Genomic DNA, 27,384 nt, shown 5'->3' on the forward strand with positions numbered 1-27,384 from the left:
TCTGGTATCCAGGAAGAGAGCAAGGTTGGACCCTCCCTAGCAATTTGCAAAATATATGTGTAGTTATTGCAAGTAATTGTTTGTAGGAGAACAACAATAAATGAACCGCATGTGATTCTTGGTGCCTGGCAAATACAGTTCTAATCTGAAGGCTGCTTGGGATGAATAAGGGCACAGAGTACCACCTTTACAAATGGATTGGATCAATGGCAGGATTACTGCAGAAGATTATCTATCAACCCTTTTCACCTGTCCAAATGGTTACAATAGCTTTAATTCCTACTATTTCCTTTCCAGCATTCATACTACTGTTTTTTCCAATAACCTGCAGGCTAATGAGTCAATCAATACAAGATGCAGTTTGTTTCCTCTCTTTTAGTACGCATTGAGGGCACAAATCAAGCCTTCCTTTTGTCACCATGTCATGTTTTCTCACCGTTTGGCAATGAATGAGCATCGAGAATTGTCTAGCCACTTCTTGGTTTCTAGCGCTGCTTTCAGAATTTTGTTTGGAGTGGAATTTCAACCTTCTGTTACTTGGCTGTCTGAATAAGTCAGTGTTTCCCAACCTTAGCTATTTTAAGATGTGTGGACTTCAACTCCCAGAATACTGGCTGGAATATTCTGGGAGTTAAAGTCCACATATCTTAAAATGGCTGAGGTTGGGAAATACTGGAATAGGTGTAGTTAAATGTCTATGGAGATTCTCAGTCACTCAGATCATGGTTGTCCCAAAAGTGCTTTTTCAAGAGGCAATTGGACATTCTGGGTTTTGTTTGGGTTTTTTTGGAAGATATTTCGCTTCTCATCCAAGAAGCTTCTTCAGCTCTGAACTGAAGTAGCTTTTTGGATGAGAAGCAAAATGCCTTCAAAGAAAAAACCAGAAAGTCCAGTTGCCTCTTGAAAAAGTACTTTTCAGACTAGAATAGGTGATCTTGGTGTGAGCCAATATATTCAGACCTCTTTAGAACAGGGATGGAAGATCTGGAAGGAAAGCTATTAGACAAAGAGGAGGAAAAACTCAAATTTGCTAGACAATATTATGAGACCTTGTATAGGGAGGAGGAAACCCCAATTGACAACATTAATCAATATTTGGCAAAGGAGAAGCTCCCACAGATAAAAGAGGAAGAAAGGGAAATGCTCAATAGAGAGATTACAATGGAGGAATTAAAGAGGGTAATATCTAAATTAAAGAACAATAAATCACCAAGCCCAGATGGTCTCCCAGGAGAACTATATAAAAATCGAGAACTGGAAGAAATACTCATATCAAAACTGTTGGTAATATGCTATGAGGCTTTGAGGGGTTCCAAGATTCCAGACTCGTGGAGGGAGGCGTACATCACATTGGTATTAAAAGAAGGTACCGACTCAAAACAAATAAAAAATTATAGGCCAATCGCCCTACTTAATACAGATTACAAAATATTTATGGGTGTAATCGCAGGAAGGATGAAGATAATATTGAATAATTGGATCCACCCTGATCAAAATGGATTTCTTCCGGGAAGGCAGATTAGAAGTAATTTGAGGGTAGTGATAGACGTTTTAGAATATTACAAAACACATTCCGAGAAACGAATGGCACTAGCCTTCCTTGACGCCCAAAAGGCGTTCGACAATCTAAACTGGGGATTCATGATTCAGCAAATTAAAAGGATGAATTTCGGGGAAAATTTCAAGAATGCGATTACAACAATATATGATAAACAGAGAGCAAATATTATATTAAATGGAGACATGACCAAAGCCTTCCAGATTAGCAAGGGAGTATGACAAGGCTGCCCGCTCTCACCACTTTTATTTATACTGGCCCTGGAGGTTCTGCTAAGAAGAATTAGACAGAATAACGAGATAAGAGGATTGGAAATCAGGAATGAAACATTTAAAATCCAAGTATTTGCTGATGATGTGGCATTGATCATGGAAGAACCGTTAATAACGGGAAAAAAAGTATTGGAAGCGTTAGATGAGTACCGGAAGCTATCTGGATTTAAATTGAATAAAACCAAAACCAAAATGTTAACCAAAAATATACCAGTAGGACAACAGAAAATATTAGAAGAAAATTTGGGCATCCAAATAGTTAAAAAGATAAAATATTTAGGAATCTGGATAACGGCTAGGTGTTCAAGGAGGACAATTATGTACCACTACTAGGTAAAATCAAGCAAGATTTGGAACGGTGGGGGAAGTTACAAATATCATTGCTAGGTAGGATAGCTACCATAAAGATGAGCATTTTACCCAAATTGATATATTTATTTCAAACTACGCCAGTCAATATAGATAAAAAATATTTCTTAGATTTGAATAAGACTACAAAGAAATTTATTTGGGGAGGAAAAAAGCTGAGGATCGCATTTCAAACACTACAGGAAAAAAGGAATAGAGGTGGATTTGGGCTCCCAGTGTGGGAGATATATCAAAGAGCCGCTAACCTAGTGTGGTTAAGAGATTGGGCTACATTAGGAAATAAAAGAATTTTGCAATTGGAAGGGTACGATTTGCAGAAAGGCTGGCATGCCTATCGATGGGACAAAGGAAAAGGGGCAGAGATGTATTTCCACTGACACAAAATTAGAGATGTATTAATGCGGAGTTGGAAGGAAATTAGACATATACATTACACAAAAATTCCAAAATGGACCTCCACAGTGGAGGCAATGATTTATCCAAATATGCTAGGCATGGAGAAAATGTTTACATACCAAGATATTCTAGATGATAGCGGCAACCTTAAAACAAATGAGACCTTAGAGGAGCAAGGGATTCACATCGACTGGTGGCCCTATCTACAAATTAAATCACGATACAGGAAGGATAAGGAGGAAGGTGGTATAGAAATGGGGACTAACAGTTTCGATAAGATATGGATGGGAGGTGAGAATAAATTACTAGCTAAACTATATTCATACTTGCTTGAATATGATAGGGAAGGAGAAATACTTAAAGATCAGATGATTGCTTGGGGGGAAAATATTGGACCAAATATAAATTTAGACGATTGGGAAGAAGTGTGGAATAATAATCTCAAATTGACAAGAGCAGTAACATATAAGGAGAACCAGTATAAAATGCTGTATAGATGGCACTTAGCGCCATCTAGGATAGCAAAAATATATCTGAACGCAAGCCCAAAGTGTTGGAAGTGCAGCCATTGTCAAGGTACCTTCTACCATATGTGGTGGACGTGTCCTGAAGTGAGGAAGTTTTGGAAAACAATACAAAAATGGATTCAAGAAGTAATAGAGGAGAATATCAATCTGTTGCCAGAAATTTATCTCCTGGGAGTACTAAAACGGGCATATAGGAAGAAGAAGAAATACCTAATTATACATATCATTACAGCCGCTAGACTGTCATATGCAAAACATTGGAAAGAGAAAGGATGTCCAACCGAGGAACAGATAGTCAGTAAAATATTGGAATGCACAGAAATGTGCAGGTTAACACATGTGCTAAAGGAGAATGAGGATTCGGAATTTTACACGGTATGGGAATTGTGGTACAGGTGGCTAGAAAATAAATGCAAAAGTTAACTATTAAGGGGGACAATGCTTAACTATTTATGTAATCTATATATTATAGTAAAACTATACTTCATAATGTAATAATCTATAAGTATCCTATGTTTTAATTTTAAAATGTTTTATGTTTTGTTTTATTAAATTTGTATACCGCCCTACTCCCGAAGGACTCAGGACGGTGAACAGGCACAAGATAAAATACAGAAATACAAAAGTTAAGAACAATTTAAAACCAAATTAAATAATATTGGCCCACGACAATTAAAATCCTAATAAATTTAAAACAAATTAAAATTTAAGATTTAAAATACCTATGTAATCTATTAGATACCACTTATATAAGAATATAGCATGATTGCACGTTGCCAAACCGAAAATGTTGAATTGTAATATATTGTTTACTTAATAAAAATCAATTAAAAAAAAAAAAGAACAGGGATGTCAAACTCATGTCATTATGGCGGTGTCACATGACGTATTGGGACTCTTTCCCCCTTTGCTAAACTTGACATGGGCATGGCCAGCACCTGATGCATCCGGCCTGCGGGCCAGGAGTCTACTATATATACTATATCCCAGTTTAGTATAGCTGGAGTGACATTTTGGGGGGGGGGGGAAGATGGGGGGGGAAATGGGGATGTTCTTAAGTTTCTGAAGTCATTCTGTTTTAAACAAAAAAAAAAACAACAACAACCAAAAAGACAGTTTCTTTCCCCACCTAGCGTGCATCTTGCATTAGCATGTTATCTAATGAATTCTGGGAGTTGAAGTTTACAAATCTTAAAGTTGCAAAGAATTTATTTAGTGTATAGCACCAAGGCTGAGAAACATTGCATTAGATCTTTAATAGTTAAGGATGCTGTGCAAATTCAGCCAAATAGCTTCTGGGCTAACTTTGATGGGCTCCCCTCCCTCATCTCTGTGTGTACACTAATCTGACACTTTTCAAGGGTGTGAAAGCACAACACACATCCACCCCAAGTAGTTTGGTCAAAGGAAATTATAAATCAGTAGTTCTAATATATGGTGAGTGTACCCAAATGATAATAGCTGTTAGATATTCTTTTTTTTTTTAAAAAAAATAGTTTTTATTAGTTATTTTACATTTTAAAATCAAAAACACAATATCAAAAGAAATACAAAAGGGAAAAACAAGAACATATACATATATCAAACGCTAAAATACAAAACAACAACAACATTTATATACAATTGTACAACTTTCTGCATCGACATTTGTCTTTACATTTAAATTCCATCTTCCTAATCCTTCTCTTATTTTTGAATGCCCATAATTAACATTTTTGTAAGCAGGATTGTTATATATATTTATATCCAGTGTATTAATACTGAATTTCAGTTTATATTCTTATTTCTTAATTTGATTTCTATTTTCTAGCCAGGTATAAAACCTGTTCCACACTTTGTAATAATCTGAGTCATCTCTTTCTTTGATCTCCATTGTTAATTTATCCATTTTGGCGCATTCAAGGATCTTTTTTAATTATTATTTAATAATAATTAAAAAGCTGTTGGATATAAATTTTTACTACAATATAAAATGGAGGAAGAGATAGTGAAGAATACAATGATTAAATGGGCGCAAAATTTTAATTATACAATAGATTTGGAGAAATGGGAAACAATGTGGCAAGTGAATGCAAAATTAACACTATCGGCGGCATACAAGAAAAATCAGCTGAAGATGTTTTACCGATGGCATTTGTCACCGACAAGACTTGCAATAGTGCAATATGTTGGAAATGTAAGAAATCCCAAGGAACATATTACCATTTATGGTGGACATGTCTGGCAGCAAAAAAATTTTGGGCAAATGGATAGAACAAATAACAGAACAACAAATAGAAAGAAAGCCAGAAACATTCTTGTTAGGAATTTTTACAAAACCATATTCCAAAGAAATAAAATATTTGATGCAGCAGCACGAATAGCATATGCAAAAAATTGGAAACTGGAAAGAACTCCAATGGAGGAAGAATTGATAGATAAGATTTTAGAATGCGCTGAGATGGACAGATCAACAAAAGAAATTAAGGAAAAAGAAGAGACAGACTATTATAGAATATGGAATAAATGGTATAATTGGTTTAAGATTAAAAATAAAGAATAATAACTATAAGGAGAGAAGATTGGAAGTACATAATATATAATATATATATTGTTCTTTTAATTTGTAAGTTCATATGTATAATAGTTTTCCAGTCAGGGTTTTTTCTTACGTAGCTCAAGATGTTTGTATAGCCATAGTGGGGTGATATCTGAAATCACCACTTTCAGGCTTTATCAGACATTTTGTGTTGTCTGTTGTGAGACTTAAGGGAGACTGGGATAGTACATATACATATGTAAACATCTTGAGCTACGTAAGAAAAAACCCTGACTAGAAAAGTATTATACATATGAACTTACGAATTAAAAGAACAAAATAAAAATAAATATTTGACCTTTACAGGGAGGAGTATAATGTAGAAATGTAGAGAAATGAGTAGAAATGTATAATATTAAAGATATAATTAAAATATAGAGATCTCTATAGGGGGGAGGGGAAAAAAGGATAATGGGGAAAAAAGAAGAAGTAAGAAATGAAGACATAGGGGAAGAAAAACAAAGTAACAGATGGTAGACCACGATGAAACAATGCTTAAAAATGATAAGATATCTATATGTTGTATGTTGTGTAAATGTCATATATGTGTTATAATAAAATTACAAATTTTAAAAATAAATAAATAAAAAGCTGTTGGATATTCCATTCTATATTTTCTGTAACCTCTTTCCTCTGGAATCTCTTACTTGAATGGGCAGCAAAAGTAAAGTCTTCCCCAAAGGAAGAAGCAGAGGATGCTTAGAGTTCAGTTGCTGAATTATTTTTGTGGCTTCTTTCAGCTGAGTGTGGGGGCAGCATTCGAGGTGAGTCTTCAGGAAGGATCCTGTCTCCAGGGTTTCCAACGCCCTACGATCACAATCTCAACTGTGTCTGGACAATTGAAGCAGAAGCTGGTTGCACAATAGGGTAAGTTCAAAGACTGGAAAAGATTAGATCAGCGACACCTCCATAACATCCAGCACTCATCCTGTCACTGTGGTTTTCAATCAATTACCTTGTGCTGTGAGCAGGGCACAGGTGTTTCTACGTGGGGCCGTTTCTACCCTGCAATTAAAAAAAAATGCACAAAAATGCCTCTGCCAAAATAACCCCAACTGTTGGCAGGAACAGCCAAGTTCTACAACCTTTTTGAATTATGCAAATTGATCGCATTTGCATGATTTCTCTTGCTTTGCATACTTTAAGTGTTTACTATTTGGCATCAATAGGAGGAGAATAAAAAGTAGGGCTCAAGCTTCATAATCAGCAAATTAATCAACCATACATTTTTTTTTTAAAAAAAATAAGATTTGTGGATTAATCAGGGTAGAGGTGCTAGTTTTAATTGGTCAAATGTAATACTTGGAGACAGGTTGGATTTAGTGCAGCGTAGCAATAGAGGATGGGAAAATAGAAAGAGACACCTGAAGTTCTAACACTCTCATCGTGGCTTCTCTGCTCTCAGGTATTAATCACATTCATACCTGCACAGCTTCAGATGCGTTTAGAATATTGATTGCTGCCAGAGAGATGCAAAGCCCTTTTTGAAGAGCTTAGAAGAGAACATCCAAACCCAAACAATATAATTCCAGCCTGAACTGTGTAATAACAGCATGACAACTTTCAAGGGTGCAATTTGAAGAAAAAAAAAAAGATCTTGCTAGACAGAACGAGTGTGCCGGGTCCTTTCGAATTACCTGCCAAATTTAGCAAGAGGCATCCACAGAATCCTATCAGATACAAGAGATTAGGGACCCAATGCCACGTAGGTCAATACTACTTTTATTGTAAAGCTATAGTAATAATTTTGCAAGTTTGAATGTACTTCCCTCCCTCCATGATTGCGTAGAGTTGGGAAGAACTTGTCTGAGGCATTTAGTCACATTACATTCTTGCTCGGGAGTCAGGGCCTTTTTCTCTGACCAGTGTGTTTGTAGAAGCTCTTCCTCCTGCCCTCAGAGCCATTCCTTCTTCCCTCTCTAACTTCAGAGATTTGGTCAGAATGATGAGATGTGCATTGTGATGTTCTGGTAGATGTTCTTTCCAGTGGTGAAATCCACTGGATTTTTTACTACCGGTTCTGTGGGTGTGGCTTGGTGGACGTGGCTGGGGAAGGATACTGCAAAATCTCCATTCCCACCCCACTTCAGGGGAAGGATACTGCAAAATCCCCATTCCCTCCCCACTCCTGGGTGAAAGGAGAATGGGGGAAAGAGCACCAGCGTGCCTACTGTCCCTGTCCTAATGTTCCCTTTAATTGTACTCATTTTATGTATTCATTTCATGCTTATACTTATATATATTATCTAATATGTACTAAAACAAATAATAAAACAAATAATAAATAAATAATAAATAATAAAAAGAAAGAAAGAAAGAAAGAAAGAAAGAAAGAAAGAAAGAAAGAAAGAAAGAAAGAAAGAAAGAAAGAAAGAAAGAAAGAAAGAAAGAAAGAGGTGGCATTTGCCGGTTCTCTGAACTACTCAAAATTTCCACTACCGGTTTTCAGAACCTGCTGGATTTCACCCCTGGTTCTTTCTCTTATATAATATATGCAACATCACAGTGCCCATATGAAAGCAGCAGAGTTTACATTGCAACAATATGAACTATCATTCCCCCACCCTACACATTCCTATTTATTTGCATGGACTGGCTTGCTCTCTTTCTCTCCAAATTTCTCTTTCTTCATCCATGTAGAGAGGAATCTAAGCTTAAACTTAAGAATTTATGTATCTACCGGGCTCCAAAAATCAGGAAAGGCACGTTGCTTTTTTCTAAGCAGTTTCATTGATTGTTCCTTTCCTATAGACATAAATCTTGCCAAGCTAAAGAAACTACTTGCATCATTAAAAATAGACTCTGAGAACTTCTGGGAGGAGCTGTCTTGATCCTCTTTCTCCCACCCAAAAACTATCTAAACTTCACTTTCTCATCTTTGTCCCCAATTTGGGTCTGAGCATGGTGCTGAAGCCAATGATGAACGCCAGACACAAGATGCAGGTTTTCTGATTGCTTTTTATTGGAGTACTCCAACGAAAAGGGCTCCTGGCCAAAATGCCAAGAACCAAGAACAAAGGATTAAGTAAGTTTTATACATTTTCACTAAAAGAGAAGGCGGGACAAGGTGAGATAATAAGAAATATCATCTAATAAACATTTTATAATAATTCTACAATTTGTTCTATTGGTCTCTAGTTGTCCCTATTCCTAAACCTTGGCTAATGAATGCCCCAGGAGTTATCTAATACACATTTTATTGGCTGCGGGCCATCTGTATTCCTAATTTTTTGCTGAGGCCTGCAAGTTGTCTTAACTCTTGTTACTTTTATCAGCTTTCTAACTACGCAGAATTGTTACAAGATTTACACATGCATATTTCCTGTAGATAAAGCATTCTTTGTTCTTGCCAGACACCCTCCACAATTACAGTCTTCCAGTTTTACTTTTAAGCGTGTGCCATGACCTGGCTTTATTTTAGCAGACAGCCCATCATCTTGCTCCTCTGGAATGCAGCCCCTCCCTCTTGGGAAGCCAGAGTATATCCACCACAAACCTGTTGACACTTTAAATTACATACAACACTTCAGATGCGATCCGGTTGCTGGAATGCTCTACAATTTGAGCACATCCCATTAATAGGACAAATGGAACTCTTTCTTTTTGTAACCATATGTCTAGAGAAAATATTTTGGGAAACCTCACCATGAGCTTGCATGTATGTGAGCTTTTATTTGCACACATGGATCACTTCTGAGCCATTCAGTAATCATGTAGCCTTTTATTGTTTATTGGATTGATGTATTTGTATGCTTCCTGGTTCCTTAATGGCCCTGGGAAGCTTATGGGGATATAATTTTAAATAAGAATAGTATAAAATCAATCTTAAAAAGCTACTAAAATAATATAACATCCAGTATTAAACAAGAAAGTTTTTTTAAGCTTTCTGAAAACTGACTGAAAACAAGGTTCTCTCAACCCGTTTCTTTCTGTAGACATAATACAGCTCAGATTTTATTTATTTATTTATTTATTTATTTATTTATTTATTTATTTATTTATTTATTTATTTATTCGATTTATATCCCGCCCTTCTCCTGAGACTCAGGGCAGCTTACAATGCATTAAGCAATAGCCTTCATACTGTTTTGTATATACCTGCTTAGTAGGGCTTTTTGGCCCCCCCAAGCGGTGTTCTATTTTATACAAAGTCAGCTTATTGCCCCCACAATCCGGGTCCTCATTTTACTTACCTCGGAAGGATGGAAGGCTGAGTCAACCTTGAGCCTGGTGAGAATTGAACTCGCATTAATTGCAGGCAGCTGGCAGCTAAATACTACTTTAACAGCAGTTTAGTCCGCTGCGCCACCAAGCTCCTTTTCTCAGAATTCTGAAGATTCTGGACCACCAGATATCAATCAAATGAGATTAGGGAAGTCCAATTTCAATAATGAAACATAAATATGATTTCTTTCCAAGAATGTAAAGGACTAGGAAGATACCAATGAAAGTGAACATTTGCAGATCAGGATTGAACTGTGGGATCTTTGGTGCTCTCTGAGCTGGGTTGTTTTCTTGCAGAGGTTTCAAGACCCAAAGAGTGTAACTAGTTGAGTTATGAAATGTCTACAAGGAAAGAACCAGCACCAAAGAGCACTCTGATCCCACTAAGAAAGTATCTGTTCAGCAGCAATTAGCATGATTTAATTTATATTTCAAAGTGAGAACTCCATTGAAATCTGAAATCTTTTCTGAATGCATTTTAAGACTTAATCAATGGGAGCGGGGAGAGAACCAAGCCATTAGCTGTTGCCAATTTCTAATTATACATACATGTAGCATGCAAAGTCACAAGATAGGACTCTCCCCCACCCCCAATTCCCCTCAATGTTTCTGCCTATACATACCTGCTGGTCTCTCACCTACATAGCTTTAGGGAAGGAATGGAGAACCTGGTGAGCTTCTAAATGTTATTTATTGGTATACAATGATCTTATTACCATCACTAACCATAAATCCAGATTTGGATAACGGCAACCTCTAAAAGGCTATAGATCTGTTGCTCCTGATTTAGGATTGTTCTGAAAGAGATTGTGCAGACTTTCAGGTTTAAAGCAGTTTCTTTCTCCAGAATCTTTTACCAGATTCTATTTTTTGGCATTCATTCCCTGCCCCCCCCCACCTCACAAAAACAAAATGTCTTTTGAAGATGCAGTTGGATATTAATCTTTTCAAAGCAACTGTTGATTCATGACTTCATTCAGCAGGACAGCTACGTTTTGAGCTGCACAAATCAGAAGTAAACAATAGAATAGAATAGAATAGAATAGAATAGAATAGAATAGAATAGAATAGAATAGAATAGAATAGAATAGAATAGAATAGAATTCTTTATTGGCCAAGTGTGATTGGATACACATGGAATTTGTTGTGGTGCATATGCTTTCAGTGTGCATAAAAGAAAAGATATGTTCATCAAGAATCATAAGGTACAACACTTAATGATAGTCATAAGGAAACAGTCAATATAAATCTTAAGGATACCAGCAACACGATTACAGTCATACAGTCATAAGTGGAAGGAGATGGGTGATAGGAACGATGAGAAGATTAATAGTAGTGCAGACTTAGTAAATAGTTTGACAGTGTTGAGGGAATTATTTGTTTAGCAGAGTGATGGCGTTTGGGAAAAAAACAGTCCTTGTGTCTAGTTGTTCTGGTGTGCAGTGCGCTATAGTGTCGTTTTGAGGGTAGGAGTTGAAACAATTTAAGTCCAGGATGTGAGAGGTCTGTAAATATTTTCACAGCCCTCTTTTTGACTCGTGTAGTATACAGGTCCTCAATGGAAGGCAAGTGGGTAGCCGTTGTTTTTTCTACAGTTCTAATTATCCTCTGAAGTCCGTGTCTGTCTTGTTGGGTTGCAGAACCAAACCAGACAGTTATAGAGGTGCAGATGACAGACTCAATAATTCCTCTGTAGAACTGGATCAGCAGCTCCTTGGGCAGTTTGAGGTTTCTGAGTTGGCGCAGAAAGATCATTCTTCATTTTGCTTTTTTGATGCTTAAAGTTGGTTGGAGGAATGAAAATGATGATCGATTGCTATTATACATGTCATAATTCTGCCTTCTGCTTTCTGGACCTTCTTCTCCAAAAAAAGTATTCAACTCATCCTTAACCAACACAACTGTGGTTACTTAGTTGGGGGAGGGCTGCAAATAATCTATGGAAGAATTGCAATTTCCCTCAGCGGGACACATTTTGTGAAATTTCAAGGAATACTAAGCGACAAACCAGCAGCTTTGACACCTATGTTTTTTTAAAAAAAGCTCATCGCTTGAGTCTTTTAACTCAGTATTCCCATTCTTCTTACAATACAGTCTATCAATCTTTTATTGCCTCTTCAGTACAAATGTTTATGCTAATATAAACGTAACAGGCATATTAAATAAAAAGCCAGAGGGGCAGCCCTCCCTAAAACTCAGTCAATTAATAACCACGCAGTTCTCTAACATTTATAATGCATCACGATCATCGCTATTATCATAAAGATGGAATTAAAATATTAAAAGCTTCATGCTGCTGCCACTGCCTGCCATAAGTGAGGGAGAACCAGTGATAAGGAAAAATAAAAGAAAATAGAAGACCTGTTCAGTTCGGCACAAGTACAGAGAACCTCTAAAAAATATCTCCTTCTTTTCACTCTATCATCACCTTTCCTACTTGGTCTAAAAGCATCTTTTCGCTGAGAATTTTATCTGAAATAAATTTGCTTCTACCTGCTCAGTTTATTCCTTCCCCTTCATAACAAGTCTATGATTTCCTGCATCTCTAAATGGTGCTATTTTCATGTTTCATTTCCTCCAAGCAATCGTGTATTCGGGCGTCTTTTCTACAAATCTAATCTCATGAAATCACCAGCTTTTCTCCACATGGAAACTGAAGAGAAATTGCAGAGTGACATAGAAGGGACTAGATTTGTAACTGAGTCCTCCAAAACTCTCAAGTTAAACTGCACTTCCCAAATTGTTGGGAGGAATGTTAAAATCTTAGAATTGGGCAAGTTGCTTAGGTCAACTTCATCCTCAGTTTAGCAAACTAAATTTAAAAACATCCCTAACCATTGGCTATCTAGTCTCTCCTTCAACAAATCCAATGAAAAGGAATTCACCACCTCCTTGTTTTCTTGGTCAAACTGTGTTTTTTTTTCCCCCCAATTAGAATTTCTTTCCCCTAACGTTCAGTCACAATTGCCCTCTTTATAATGCATATCCATTATTCTCTGCCTGGAATGAATGAAAATAGACAAAACAGAAGTAGAATCAAAATGTATAGTAAAAATGTATAGAAAGTTCTTGAATTGGAATGTTATGTAAATGGACACAGTTATGCATAAGATGTGAGTAAGATTTGTTTAATTGTAAAAATGCAATAAAAATATTTTTTTAAAAAAAGAAAAAGAAAATAGAACTCAGCTTCTTTCTGAGATTGCAGGGAGAAAGTTGTGTCAGTTTGTAATGCCAATATTCAGAAAGAATCTGGTAGCACCTTTACAGACCAAATATATATTATTAAAAAGCATACAGGTAGTCCTCAGCTTACGACCACAATTGAGCTCAACATTTCTGTTGCTAAGCAAGACAGTTGTTTGGTGAGTTTTGCCCCCGTTTTGTGACCTTTCTTGATACAGATGTTATGTGAATCACTGCAGTTGTTAAATTAGTAACACGGTTGTTAAGTGAATCTGATTTCCCCATTGACTTTGCTTGTCAAAAATTTACGCATCAAGATCCCATAACCCTGGGACACAGCAACTGTTGTGACTCCGGCTCCCGAGCCTGTCCTCACGAAGGAAGATGACTCTGAAAGTGATGGGGAGGAACTGACAAGGCCTCCCTCTCCAGGACCCTCCTTTCTGGCAACGCCTCAGGTTCCAGCTGAAGGCCAGGAGGAAAGCATGTCGGGGCACCCACTAATAGGGAGTGATGAAGATCAATCTTGGATTGATCCCAGGCAGCATTGGAGGGAGAGGCGTGCGCAGCAAAGGAAGAGGTGGGGAAGGGCCAGAGATTGCTAAATCATTGAGCCATGCCCCATAGGGGATAAAAGTGGGTGGGGTTGCTCTGCAGGCTCTGTGACGGACAAAATACTGCATATCGTGAGCTTTGAATGGGATATTTTTCGGACTTATGGCTTGGACTTTGTGAATGACTTCCGACTACTCTTTGAACTCTTGGTTGCCCCAGCAACGGACTACAGATACGCTGACTCCTGTTTCTAGAGGTGATAAGAAACTTGGCAGGCATTCGGAAAATAGCTGCCAGAATTTTTATCTGCTAAAGGGATTCAGGTCGGCTTGTAAAAATAAATTACTGGTAGATATCTTTTGCTGGTGTGTCTGCCTATGTGAGGTGGGGGGACAGAACAGCAACTGTCATAAATATAGTTGCCAAGCATCTGAATTTTAATCAGGTGACCATGGGGATGCTGTTAAGGATGTAACTGTGAAAAATGGTCATAAATAGCAATAGCACTTAGACTTATATACCGCTTCACAGTGCTTTAGAATCCTCTCTAAGTAGTTTACAGTATCAGCCTCTTACCCCCAAAAATCTGGGTCCTCATTTTACCAATCTCGAAAGGATAGAAGGCTGAGCCAACTTTGAGCTGATGAGATTCAAACTGCCAAATTGCAGTCAGCCGGCAGTCAGCAGAAGTAGCCTGCATTCTAACCACTGCGCCACCACAGCTCTAAATCATTTTTTTCAGTGCCATTGTAACTTTGAATGATGTACATTGAGGACTATCTGTACACAGTTGTCTTATGAATAAAAGTTATTAATCTGAAAAAGGTGTTGCATGCCGTCTCATTTCTACATCATCCCTGTTTGGTGCCTGAAGAATACTGTAACGTTACTTTCCTTCAGTCCTTTCTTTTCTAAACTTTCCCAGTTCTAAAATACAAATCTAGTCTTAATTGTGGCTGTTCTTTCTCTTCCTCATCCTGTTTTGCCCTCCCCCAAATACAGGCTCCATTTCATGGTTTTTCATACAGAGGACTTCCATGATGTTTTGAGAATCTGGGATGGGCCAGTGGAGAAGAGCATCCTTCTGAAAGAAGTTAGCGGTTCTGTCTTGCCCAATGATGTCCACAGCACCTTCAACTTGGTGGTCCTTCAGTTCAACACAGACTTCTTCACCAGTAAACAGGGCTTTGCCATTCAGTTTTCAGGTAACTTTCACAGGTGTTGTCTGGTCTTTGGGGTCAGGAGGACTAAAACAGGATGACAATGTCAGAGATGTTTTCAGCTCCCTACAATTCTGCCTGGTAAACTGTGTGAAAGATAAATAATCCCCGAATTTATTACCGTATTTTTCAGAGTATAAGACGCACTGGAGTATAAGACGCACCTACCTTTTTTGGTGAAGAAAAGAAGAAAAAGAAATATCCTTCTGCCTCTGCACAATTTTGCCTTGTTGTAGCAAACAGCAAACAGCCTGCTTTACTTTCATTTTCGTTTTCAGCATAGCTTGATTAGCACAAGGAAAAAAAAATCTGCTCCAGCAATTTACCTCTTTGCAGCAAGCAGTAGAGCCTGCGCAAAACCGTTGAGAGCAAATCAGCTGAGAGTCAGGAGGCCGATCCAATCAACTTCTGCTAATTAGGCTGTGCTGAAGCTGAAAGGAGCTGTTTTTTCTTGCTGTTTGCTTGCAAGGAGGTAACTGCTGCGAGGCAGAGGTCAAAGGGTGGAGGCCAGTGGGTGGGCAGGGCTACATTTGGTGTATAAGATGCACCTAAATTTTCACCCCCTTTTAGGGAGGGAAAAGGTGCATCTTATACTCCGAAAAATACGTAATTTCAGCACTCATGACATTCCAATTCCTCAGCCATTTTTCTCTCAATACTCGTGCAATTTGGTGAACAGGAATTTGCACTAGAAGTGATTTAAAAGGAGAAGAGAATTTTAAGGAATCTCATTAATTAATTAGTTAATTAATGAGAGATTAAAGAATCTCTCAGATGGAATATAGCCGTGATAGCGAACCTATGGTACGCGTGCCGGAAGTGGCACACAGATCCATCTCTCCGGGCATGTGAGCCATCATCTGTTGCTCTTCTGGGTTCCAGTGCACCAGCCAGCTGGTCTTCACATGCATGGGAGCGCCAGAAACTGGAAGAACAGCTGGCCAGTGCACATGTGCATGCCAGGCGGCTGCTCTTCTGGTTTTCAGCGTGCACATGCACACCAGCCAGCTGGTCTTCACGCACGCATATGCGCCAGAAATCAGAAGACCAGGTGGCCAGTGTGCATGTGCACGCTGAAAACCAGAAGAGCAGCTGCCCAGCACATACATGCACATCAGGTGGCTACTCTTCCAGTTTCCGGCATATGCCCATTTCGGCACTCAGTGCCGAAAAGGTTCACCAACACTGGAATGTAGCCTTGCACTTTTTAGTGAATGAAAGGGTAAGTGAGAAAGTATGATTGATCTGGCTTTACACTTTGTTGTCCTCTCTCCAATGGTGTGCAGCTTGCCTGTTTCTCACACTTAAATCTCAGGGAGATTTAAATTGACCTTTTCTGGCGTTAAGATCATCCCCAAGGCAAAATCCATGAGAAATTAATGGAGAGTTTCTTCTCCTTCTGGAGAAATTCAGAGAAACCATCCATTCTCCACTCAGAGATTTAGTGGAGGATTGCAAAGGACCCTTTAGACAGCTGTTCTCTATATATAGTTGATCCAGAATAGCAACATAATTGTGGGAACAGAATGGCTGGAGTTATTGTCTTCAGATGCATGTTGTAATATTTGTACCAAGACTTTTATTTAAATAATCTTAATATTTAAAATCATTTAATATCCTACATTGGGCATATTTAATGTTAAATATTAAAAGAACACACTAAAACTAAGACTGACATTTGGAAAGGCCAAATAGATATGCCTTTATGTGCTTTTTTTTAAAAAACCAAGAGATTAAGAGAGGAGCCAAAGCTGGAGGATTAGAGCATTCCATACTTTGGGAAACCCTTCCAATGAACTAAGCCACTGCACCAGAGGGCTCTTCAAAGGGATCATCTCTGCATATTTTAATACTTCAGCAGGTTTGCAATAAAATATGTTGTCCCTAAGATAGTCAAGCCTTAAGCCATCTAATGTTTTAAAGGTTAAGACCAATACCTTGAGCTGAATTTAGCAAATAATCACCTTCTCTGCATACATTTGCATTAACAGAATGTTTCAAACTTCCTCATCCTACATATAATGAATTGAAAATCTGAACCAATCTATGAGCGTCAGTCGGGGATAGTGGTTAAAGCATCAGGCCAGAAGACAGAGACTGTGAGCCTTGACTTAGGGCTTAGACACAAAACCAGCTGGATGACCTTTGTTGTTGTTAGTTGTGAAGTCGTGTCCCGACCCATCACAACCCCATGGACAACGTTCCTCCAGGCCTTCCTGTGAGATCTCGGGCTAGTCATTTTCTCTTGGCCCTAAAAGGGAGGCAATGGCAAAACCGCTTCTAAAAAAACCTCACCAAGAAAACTGCAGGGCAGTCTCTGAGAATTGGACACAATTTAACAGAAGAAGAAAAAAATACAGAACCTAGCCAAACTAGGGATAATTGCTGCCATCCAACTAACGCAGAAAGATTTATAGCTACAAAACTAGGAGGGTTAATCAAATGTCTGACTTGTTACTGTTACTACCTGAAGATCCTGGGAAAGCACAGAGCCAAGAAATACCCTGCAGGCTGGTTTTTTCAGTGGGAGCAAAAGCCGTTTCAGAACACGCTGCGTTGCAATGCTTAGGCCAGAATGATGACTAACCATCAGCATTTTAAATTGCCTTAAAGAGTCTACCTTCCTCCCGCCCATTATCTGTTTTAGGCAACATATAAGCGAAATAGCTTCTTTCTAGAAATTAGATGAAAAATAGCAATAGAGCGAAGTGTTAGTGAGATGGATGGATCGATGGATAACAATATTATGAAAGAAATATTTGAGCAGTGACTACAGTAACAAAAGGCACCGGTTTTTGTAAGAACTGAGGCTGAGACGGTGGGTTGGTGTCAGAATCAACAGAAAAAAAGCCAACGAAACTGAACTGCAGGCTCCTAGAGTCAGAGTATCTATTATTTAACCAGATCTTCCTTTTCTTCCTATAGCAGGGGTCTGCAACCTTAAATACTCAAAGAGCCATTTGGACCCATTTCCCACAGAAAAGAAAACACCGGGAGCCACAAAACTTGGGTTGGCATGGCCAACTCAATGTCACTCACTTTCACCAGTCACATGACACCCCCCCCCCCAGCCACGTCTACCCAGCCGGTCATTAGGACAGAGAACTGGTTGTTAAAAAACACCGGAACCACAAAACCCTTTTGACATCTCTCTCTCCCTTCCTCCCCCTCCCTCCCTCCCCACCTCTTTCTATGTCTTTCTCTCTCCCCCTCTCTCTGTATCTCTCTGTCTCTGCCCCGGCCACTTCTCCATCACTCGCCATCGCCCTTACCTTCTCAAGCCAGGCGAGGATTGACTGGGAGGGGAGGGCGAGGAGTGGGGTTAGTCAGTGGTGGGGTCACCTGACAGGGAGCCATAGCAGAGAGCCCAAAGAGCCTCATGTGGCTCTGGAGCCGCAGGTTGCTGACACCTGTCTTAGAGTGAGGATTCATTTTCCAGGGATGAGACCCGTGTTTCTCAACCTCAGCAACTTTAAGGCGTCTAGACTTCAACTCCAAGAATTCCCCATCCAGCATACTTGGACACATGCTACTAAGTTGCCAAGGCTGAAAAATGCTGGACACTATCATTCTGAATGGTTTGTTCATTCATGAAGCCAATGGTTGCTTCGTTGGTGACCTGTTCTTCATCTATGAATTATACATACTGAAAAAAATCTGCAAGCATGCTTTGATTTATCTCAGCTGCATTTGTGTCAGAATCCCGATCAAGATAAAGCCAAGTGCATTTACCTGCAAATGAAGAACCAAATTATTGGCAACAAATTTCTGAGTAACCCATTTTCACTGTGTCCACATTTTGGCAAAGATTTGACAAGTCCTAAAATTAGACGTATTGGTTGCCAAAAAAACGTTTCTTGTCTTCTCCATCACTAGCTTAAATTGAATTGGTCCCATCTGACTCTATTTTTCGTTCACTGCTATTCTAGTGATCGCTCCTCTAGTTTTATTGCTTTAAAAAAAACTCAGAGTTTTCTATTAAAAAGTACTTATTTTAAACTCCTGAGCTTTAAAAAGAAAAAGAAAAAAAAAAAACAAGGTTTCATTTCAGACAGCATTCAAGATACCCTGACACATCTGTAAAAGAATTGGACCTACCATTCCTGCTAAAAGCAAAATTCCTCTCAGTTACAAGGGGCAGAGGCAGAAGACAATGTGCACATTATAATTTATTGGATAGCATAGACAACGTAGGTTTACAGCCAAATGCCAGGTAAAATTAGCAGATGGTTAGATGTAATAAGCAAAGGGAAAAGTGTGCTGAAATATAGTATACATCTGATCTTCATACAACAGACTTAGATTTGTAAATCCCTACAGCCTTTTCCAGCTGGAGAAAGAAAAGTTTGAAATCAGCAATGCGTGTTTAAGCATGCATCCTGGTCCAATTCTTCCATATGTGTGCGCACTGTGGCTCAAAAGAAATTTGTGCATGTGCAAAGTCTGTTCTCATTGTCAAGGTTTCAATTCTGGCCTATAACGATGCAAATAATCCTAAAACACTTGCAAACTGCACTGCATTAGGTATCAGTGGTCTATGAGAGGGAGTTTCCGTGAGCAGTTGATATGTTTTAGCTACTTAGCTGCTACCACCTCACTTATTAGATCGTTTAGCACCCAGTTAGTCCTTGACCTTGTACCAATTGACTCTTCAGGTTCTGTGCAGCCAGAACATGAAAATAACATTTAACACAGCACAGTACTTAAACAAAATGGTTCAGTTGAGATCTGCATACGTGGGACTGATGGGGGTAGATTGTAAGGGCGACACCAAAATATAATTTTATGTCATTTTATTCTATTTTATAATATATTGTATCTTATCCTATAATTATTTGTATTTTACTCTACTCTTATTTTAAATTGCTTGTATAAGATTTTAATGGTGATATGTGTTTGCACCTTTTGCTTTGATATGGCCTGTAGGCTAATCAAAGCTATCCTTTTAAACTGTATTCTATTCCAATATCATTTTAAATTGTATTTTATCTAATTCCATTTTAAATTGCTTTTATCAGATTTTAGTAATAATTTGTGTCTGGAACTCTGCCCTTTGATATGGTCCGAGGGCTAATCAATAAAGTAAAGTAAAGACTGTTCATAGTTATGACAGCCTTGGAAATGTTCCTTTCTGGCTGTCATAAAACATTGTGCCACCCCACCCCATGGTTACATTTCAGGTACTTGGCAGCCAACTCTCACCTGCAACTCTCACCTGCCAAGTGCCCTGCCATCATTGTTCATAATCTTCACTGCTGGCTTCCCTAAATGTCAGTGGGGAAGCTGGCAGGAAAAGTTGCAAGTGGAGGGGATGGAGGGATGGATTCCTGCAGCCTCCTGAAGGATTGCCCCTCCTTGAACAGAGGAAAACTGAAATTCTTTGGCACATGGTAGGAACATTCGAGAATTAAAGGGCTACCAGCTGGGAGGATTTCAGCTCCGCACAGAGATGAAACCCTCTGGCAGGCAGCTCTTTTCCCTCTCAAAGAGCTGTTGCCTGGAGGCAGCTCTTTTGCTTTGTCCATTTGACAATCTGGATCAGTGGTGGGTTGCCCCCGGTTTGCACCGGTTCTATAGAACCGGTAGTAACACCAGCGGGAGGCTCTGCCCACTGACCCTGATGTCATCAAAACACTTCTGTGCATGCGCAGAAACTTCTGCGCTTGCACAGAAGAGTGCACGCATGCACGAGCAAAGCAATTGTGCAAACGCAGCCCCATTGCAAACCGGTAGTAAAGGTAAGTAGAACCCACTTTACTGGACGATGACTTAACAGCCACAATTGGGAATGCTAGGATTGTGGTTGTTGAGCAAAGGAGTCATGTAGGCATCTCCCTTAATGACTGCTTTGCCCAACAACTGAGATTCGTAACCCAATTGTAGCCATTAAGCAAGGAGTATCTGCAGATGTTTCTTTTCTAGTTTTGTGATCTGAATTATATAATGACAATATGCTGTAAACCCAGGATCCTTTGAGTTTTGACCAGTTTGGAAAAAAATAGGGAATAAACACGCTTTATGTTTTCAGAAGGGGATAGTTACCGTGGTGGTGAAGTGGTTAGAATGCAATATTGCAGGCTAATTCTGCTGACTTCTGATTGCCAGCAGTTCGGCAGTTCTATTCTCACCAGCTCAAGGTTGACTCATCCTTCCATCCTTCTGAGCTCGGTAAAATGAGGACCCAGATTGTTGGGGGTAATAGGCTGACTCTGTAAACCACTTAGAGAGGGCTGTAAAGCACTGTGAAGCGGTATATAAGTCTAAGTGCTATTGCTCTTCTATTTGTTTGGACCCCAAATAGTGCATAGAGCCTGGTACTGGTAATACTGTCCATATATTAATTTAGTTCACAACCTCCATTTGATGACTTCCTAGCTCTAATCTATCTTAATTTTGCCCCAATTTCTTCCTTCTGCCCACCCACTGCTTTACGCCTTGCCTAAAGAAGAGTTTTGATTGATCCTAAAGTATTATCAGCCAATCGCTCTTTGTAGATGTACGTGGCTGTGGCTGCTTTTTGAAGTAAATAGGATTGCATTGTTTTTCTTAAATGCTGATTCAGCCAGCAAAAAGTAGACTTCTTGGAAGAGTTCCTTTTGATTTTTTTTTCCCTTTGGAATGTACTTGGAAGATAGAAATGCAGGGAGCCCTGTTTTACTATTCCTGTATTCATCTGCAGTTAGGCATACCTGGCCTAACTTGGCCATTCAAATGAAATTAAGCTGCTTACAAATATCAATATCTGTCTGTCTGCATTCTTTTTTATGCCTCATGGCATAAAACACTCCTGGCTCCTGGCATCATCCAAAATGCAGCACTGGAAGAAAGGAAAATGAGACCATGTGAAATGCCATCAGTTACACCATCAGCACTGTCCTCCGTGATGGAAATGATGGACTTGGTGGATTCCATCCCACTTTCTTTGTTCTGCTCAGCTATGAGAAACAGGCTGCTTTCTGCATTGTTTCCCACTGAAGGCATCATTCCTCTAATTATATGCTAGGTGTCTGCTCTTCGTATCTTGAGCGCCTCCAGGAAATGCAGCGTACGATGCTTCACGTGAATGCCATGCCACAGCTTCAGGGTTTATGGATAATTGAAAAATTCAATGAATAATTCTGTTCCCTTGGTTCATCTTTTCCCTGACTTTTTGTTCATAGTGTCCACCGCCACCTCCTGCAATGACCCTGGGATCCCACAGAACGGAAGCCGGAGCGGAGACAGCAAGGAAGCAGGAGACAACATCATTTTCCAGTGTGATGCAGGATACACCTTGCAGGGGGATGCTAAGATCAGCTGTGTGCAGATCGAGAACAGGTTCTTTTGGCAGCCTGACCCACCCACTTGCATAGGTACAGAAGCTGCAGCTGGGAGAGGCAGATTGGGGGCTAGAACAGACCCATGGTTGCAAATCGGAGCAAATGAGACTGTAATCTGACCAGGGCTTTCCTTCTCAGGGTTCAGATGTTGAATTAATTATGCTGGGACACTTTACCCTTTTCCAGTGGTGAAATCCATTTGTTTTTTTACTACCAGTTCTGTGGGCGTGGCTTGGCAGGCATGGTGTGGTTTGGTTTGGTGGGCGTGGCAGGGGAAGGATACTGCAAAACCTCCATTTCCTCCCTACTCCAAATCACCTGTAACTTAGTCCAAAGTTCACAGACCATCAGCAAGTTATCAGGGTGTGGCAGGAATGGGGGCCAGCTTTGCAAAATTTTATGAAAATTGGTTAAGCTAGCCATCAGTTTTCTCAAGCACAGCAGGAGCAAAGGGAGGTTTTGCGGGTGGGGGAGTAAAATTTGAAAGCATTCTCACTTTTTTGCACAAGCCATGGTTAAATACAAGTGAAGGCATGATCTTAAACTGCCTCAGGTTTAAAGCCTTAATGTGTCCTAAATGCATGCATAGGTTGCTTGAGGGGTCTCTCAAAAGAGGCTCCATGTAAAACAAGTTGTGGTTTCTGCTCTCTCTTCTCCTCCTTTAGCACCTTGTGGTGGGATCCTGGCAGGACCTTCAGGGGTTATCTTGTCCCCTGGTTACCCAGAGCCTTACCCTCCAGGAAAAGAGTGTGATTGGAAGCTGACCGTCTCACCGGATTATGTCATCGCTCTGGTGTTTCACACGTAAGTGCCTCAGATGCCCTTATTTTAAGTCATGGATGCAACTCAGTAAATGGAGATTAAACCTGTTGGTTCTCTCTGAAGAAATCACCTTTCTGTGCTATAGGGGGCCCGACGGCACAGTGGTTTAATGGCACTCGACTTGTCGGCAAGAAATGGTTGGCATTCTGGTTGTTCAAGCCCATAACATGCATGGCAGAATGAGCTCCCATCATTTGCTACTAGCTCCTCCCAGGGTGAAATCTACTTACCTTCCCTACCTGTTTGGAAGTACATGTGCTGTGCGTGCGTGCGTCACATGCAGACCCTCTTCGCTTGCGCCAAGGTTAAAAAACAGGTTACTTCCTGGTTAAAACCAGGAAGGAACGACAACCGAGTGGGTGGGCGGAGCCCAGTGGTGAAATCTAAAATTTCTTACTACCGGTTCTGTGGGCATGGCTTGGGGGGGGGGGTAATGTGACTGGGTGGGCATTTTTTTGAAACTTTTAAAACCATTTTTTCTACAACCTCTTCGGCGAAGAGGTTGTTAAAAAATGCTTTCAAAAGACTCTGATGATACCAGCTGATTGCCTGATCAGCAGAGGCTTTCTTTCTTTTAAATGCCTCTGACGATCAGGCAACTCAGCTTGGATCGTCAGAGGCTTTTAAAAGAAAAAAAGCCTCTGCCGATCAGGCAACTCAGCTGGGATCCTCAGAGGCTTTTAAAAACATTTTTTCTACAACCTCTGAAGGTTGTAGAAAAAATGCTTTTAAAAGAAAAAATGCTTTTAAAAGCCTTTGAGGATCCCAGCTGAGCTGCGTGATCATCAGAGGCTTTTTTTTTACTTTTAAAAGCATTTTTTCAGCCAAAGAGGTTGTAGAAAAAATGCTTTTAAAAGTAAAAAAAAAAGCCTCTGATGATCACGCGGCTCAGCTGGGTATGGGGGAGGGGGCAGGGATTTTTGCTACCGGTTCTCCAAACCACCTGCCACCATCGCTACCGATTCGGCCGAACCGTTAGCATTTCACCCCCTGGCTCCCACCCACTTAGCAGTTTGAAAGCATGTAAAATCAAGTAGATAAATAGATACCATTCTGATGGGGAAAGCTAGCAGTGTTCCATGCAGAAGTGGGAGCTGGGGCTGGATCTGACCAGATGCAAGGCAACGTCAGCAGAAGAAAGCGAGATCCCCCAAATGCTGCTAGCCAGATGGTGCAAAGCTAGTTCACTCCCTGTGGTATACCATGGATAGGCCACATGCATGAATAAAATGAACTAGCAATCTTAGGCTGCCAGAACTCTTCTGTGGTAAAAAGCATTATAGATTTCCTTGACTATATATGCCATAAAAAAAAACATCTTTCTGTATTGTTACTGCCTGTAAAAGTTTCCAAACAAAGAGGGTGTTGATTCACAGATACGAGAATCAATTATGACAACAGATAGTTGCAAACTTTCTCTATTATCTGGAAAAAGACCTGCCTTGATACAGGATCATAGGAAGACTGTTGGAAAAAAAGTCAAAATGTCTCTGCCCCAAAGTGAGTGGAGATCAGGGGCGGATTCCAAATCCCGTCGCTACTGGTTCGCTCGTGGGCGCGTGGGTGGTGCTTCTGTTCATACGCAGAAGTGGCTGGGCGGAGCCTCCCTCCACTGCGACCAGCTCGCCCGATCCGGTACAAACCGGTAGCAACCCACCACTGGTGGAGATTTATTGGTAAAAATGGGGGTAGTTCAGCTAGGCATCCAGAGCATGATCACATTATCACAGGGGTGTGTACAACATTTTTTAACGGCCAAAAGTACTTTACAAACTGTAAAGCCCCAATTCTAAGGTTATTGTAATTCCAGACCATTGTTAAATGTACAGCTGTAAGTTGAGGAGTACTTGTAAAAAACTGGAGAGAAGCACATTGTTATACAAAGCTGATTTTGCTTCCTTCATAAGAATATTCATTTCTTGAAGCAGATCACATTTTCTAGTAGGATTCCCACATCTTAAAGTTCCCAAAGTTAAGTAAACATAACTCCAAGGTATACACATTAATCTGCATGCTGTAAATTTTATTACTGATGCATAACTTGCACTCTGTTTCTGCAGTGAAGCGCAGCTTGGAGATTCGCTACAGTAGTTTTCAAGTCAACCCTGCTTTTTGCATCATAACATTTCCTGCAAACCATTCTGCATTTAAGCCTACAACATGGCATTGTCTACTTACAAAAGTATATATCAATTCATATCACATGTCTACAGCCACCACTATTTATACATCAATACACTGAACAACCAAGGGGGCAGTACAACTCCTGCTCTTTGTTGATTTATTCGTTAGGTATTCATTTATTCTCGCTCATGCTTTTGTTTTTGTTTTGTTTTTGTTTTTATTGAATTTGTATACCGCCCTACTCCCGAAGGACTCAGGGCGGTGAACAGCCATAAAAGTAAAACATGGAAATACAAAATTTAAAATAGAGATAAAACAAATTAAATAAATTTGGCTGAACCATATTTAAAACCCCAATAATTTAAAACCAAATTTAAAATTCCCATTTAAAAGCGGAGAAGTTTAGGTCAGGCCGGCTTGCTGGAATAGGAACGTCTTAAGCGTGCGACGGAAGGTACGCAGATCCGGAATCCTCCGTATCTCGGGGGGGAGCTCGTTCCAGATAGTAGGTGCCCCCACAGAGAAGGCTCTCCCCCTGGGGGCCGCCAGTCGACATTGTTTGGCCGACGGCACCCGGAGGAGCCCCTCTCTATGGGAGCGTACTGGTCGGTGGGAGGCTATTGGTGGTAGCAGGCGGTCCCGTAGATAACCAGGTCCTAAGCCATGGAGCGCTCTAAAGGTGATAACCAAAACCTTGAAGCGCACTCGGAAGACCACCGGGAGCCAGTGCAGCTCGCGCAGGAGGGGCGTTACATGGGAGCGCCACGTCGCTCCCATCACCACCCGCGCAGCTGCACTCTGCGCCAGTTGGAGCCTCCGAGTGCTCCTCAAGGGGAGCCCCATGTAGAGAGCGTTACAGTAGTCCAGACGGGAGGTGACGAGGGCATGAGTGACCGTGCGTAACGAGTCCCGATCCAGAAAGGGACGCAACTGGCGGATCAGGCGAACCTGATGAAAAATCCTCCCGGTCACGGCCGTCAAGTGCTCTTCTAAAGACAGCCGTGAATCCAGGAGGACACCCAAGTTGCGAGCCCTCTCCGTGGGGGCCAATGCTTCGCCCCCAATAGTCAGCGATGGCACCAGCTGACTATATCGGGACGTCGGAAACCACAGCCACTCGGTCTTGGATGGGTTGAGTCTGAGCCTGTTTCTCCCCATCCAGATCCGTATGGCCTCCAGGCACCGGGACATCACTTCAAGGGCATCGTTGGGGTGGTCTGGGGTGGAGATGTACAGCTGGGTGTCGTCAGCGTACTGATGGTACTCCACCCCGAAACCACGGATGATCTCGCCCAGCGGCTTCACATAAATGTTGAACAAAAGGGGCGAGAGGACCGATCCTTGTGGCACCCCACATATAAGGGGCCTTGGGGTCGACCTCTGCCCCCCTGTCAACACAGACTGCGACCGGTCGGAGAGAAAGGAGGAGAACCACCGTAGTACGGTGCCTCCCATCCCCAACCCTTCCAACCGGTGCAGCATGATACCATGGTCGATGGTATCAAAAGCCGCTGAGAGATCTAATAGGACCAGGACAGAGGAACAACCTCTGTCCCGAGCCCTCCAGAGATCATCCACCAACGCGACCAATGCCGTTTCCGTGCTGTACCCAGGCCTGAAGCCCGACTGGAACGGATCTAGATACGTCGTTTCATCCAGGTACCGGGGAAACTGTCGTGCCACCACACTCTCGACAACCTTCGCAACAAAGCGAAGGTTGGAGACTGGACGATAATTAGCCAATATTGCCGGATCCAGGGAAGGCTTCTTGAGGAGAGGTCTCACCACCGCCTCTTTCAAGGCGGCGGGAAAGACACCCTCACTCAATGAAGCATTTATAATCCCCTGGAGCCAGCCTCGCGTCACCTCCCGGGAAGCCAGCACTAACCAGGAGGGACACGGGTCCAACAAACATGTGGTCGCATTCAGTCTACCCAGAATCCTGTCCACGTCCTCAGGGGTCACAGAGTCAAACTCATCCCAGATAACATTCTCAGGACCTGCCTCCGTCATCCCCACTGGATCTACCCAGTCGGAGTCCAGATCTTCCCGAATCTGAGTGATTTTGTCATACAGATACTGAACAAAGTCCTCGGCTCTTCCCTCCAAGGGGTCCTCCCTCGCTTCCTGGTGGAGCAGGGAGCGGGTCACCCTAAACAGGGCGGCCGGGCGGTTATCTGATGACGCAATAAGAGCAGCAAGATGAGTACGTTTCGCTGCTTTTATCGCCACTA

The 27,384-nt window shown here is 40.8% G+C and overlaps 1 protein-coding gene across 1 annotated transcript in view; it reads left to right on the forward strand.

Moving 5' to 3' along the window:
* The window catches only part of CSMD2 (CUB and Sushi multiple domains 2), an 819,526-nt gene that overhangs the window by 606,290 nt on the left and 185,852 nt on the right, over positions 1-27,384 (forward strand). Inside the window, exons 25-28 of the mRNA XM_070950069.1 lie at positions 6,441-6,567; positions 14,668-14,870; positions 22,046-22,237; positions 22,870-23,008. Coding sequence (XP_070806170.1) covers positions 6,441-6,567; positions 14,668-14,870; positions 22,046-22,237; positions 22,870-23,008 — 661 coding nt within the window. The remainder of the gene's footprint in view (positions 1-6,440; positions 6,568-14,667; positions 14,871-22,045; positions 22,238-22,869; positions 23,009-27,384) is intronic.

Source organism: Pituophis catenifer, unplaced genomic scaffold (assembly GCF_029215685.1).
Source record: "Pituophis catenifer annectens isolate HBS135680 unplaced genomic scaffold, rPitCat1.0.hap2 SCAF_9, whole genome shotgun sequence".
Lineage (NCBI taxonomy): Eukaryota > Metazoa > Chordata > Lepidosauria > Squamata > Colubridae > Pituophis > Pituophis catenifer.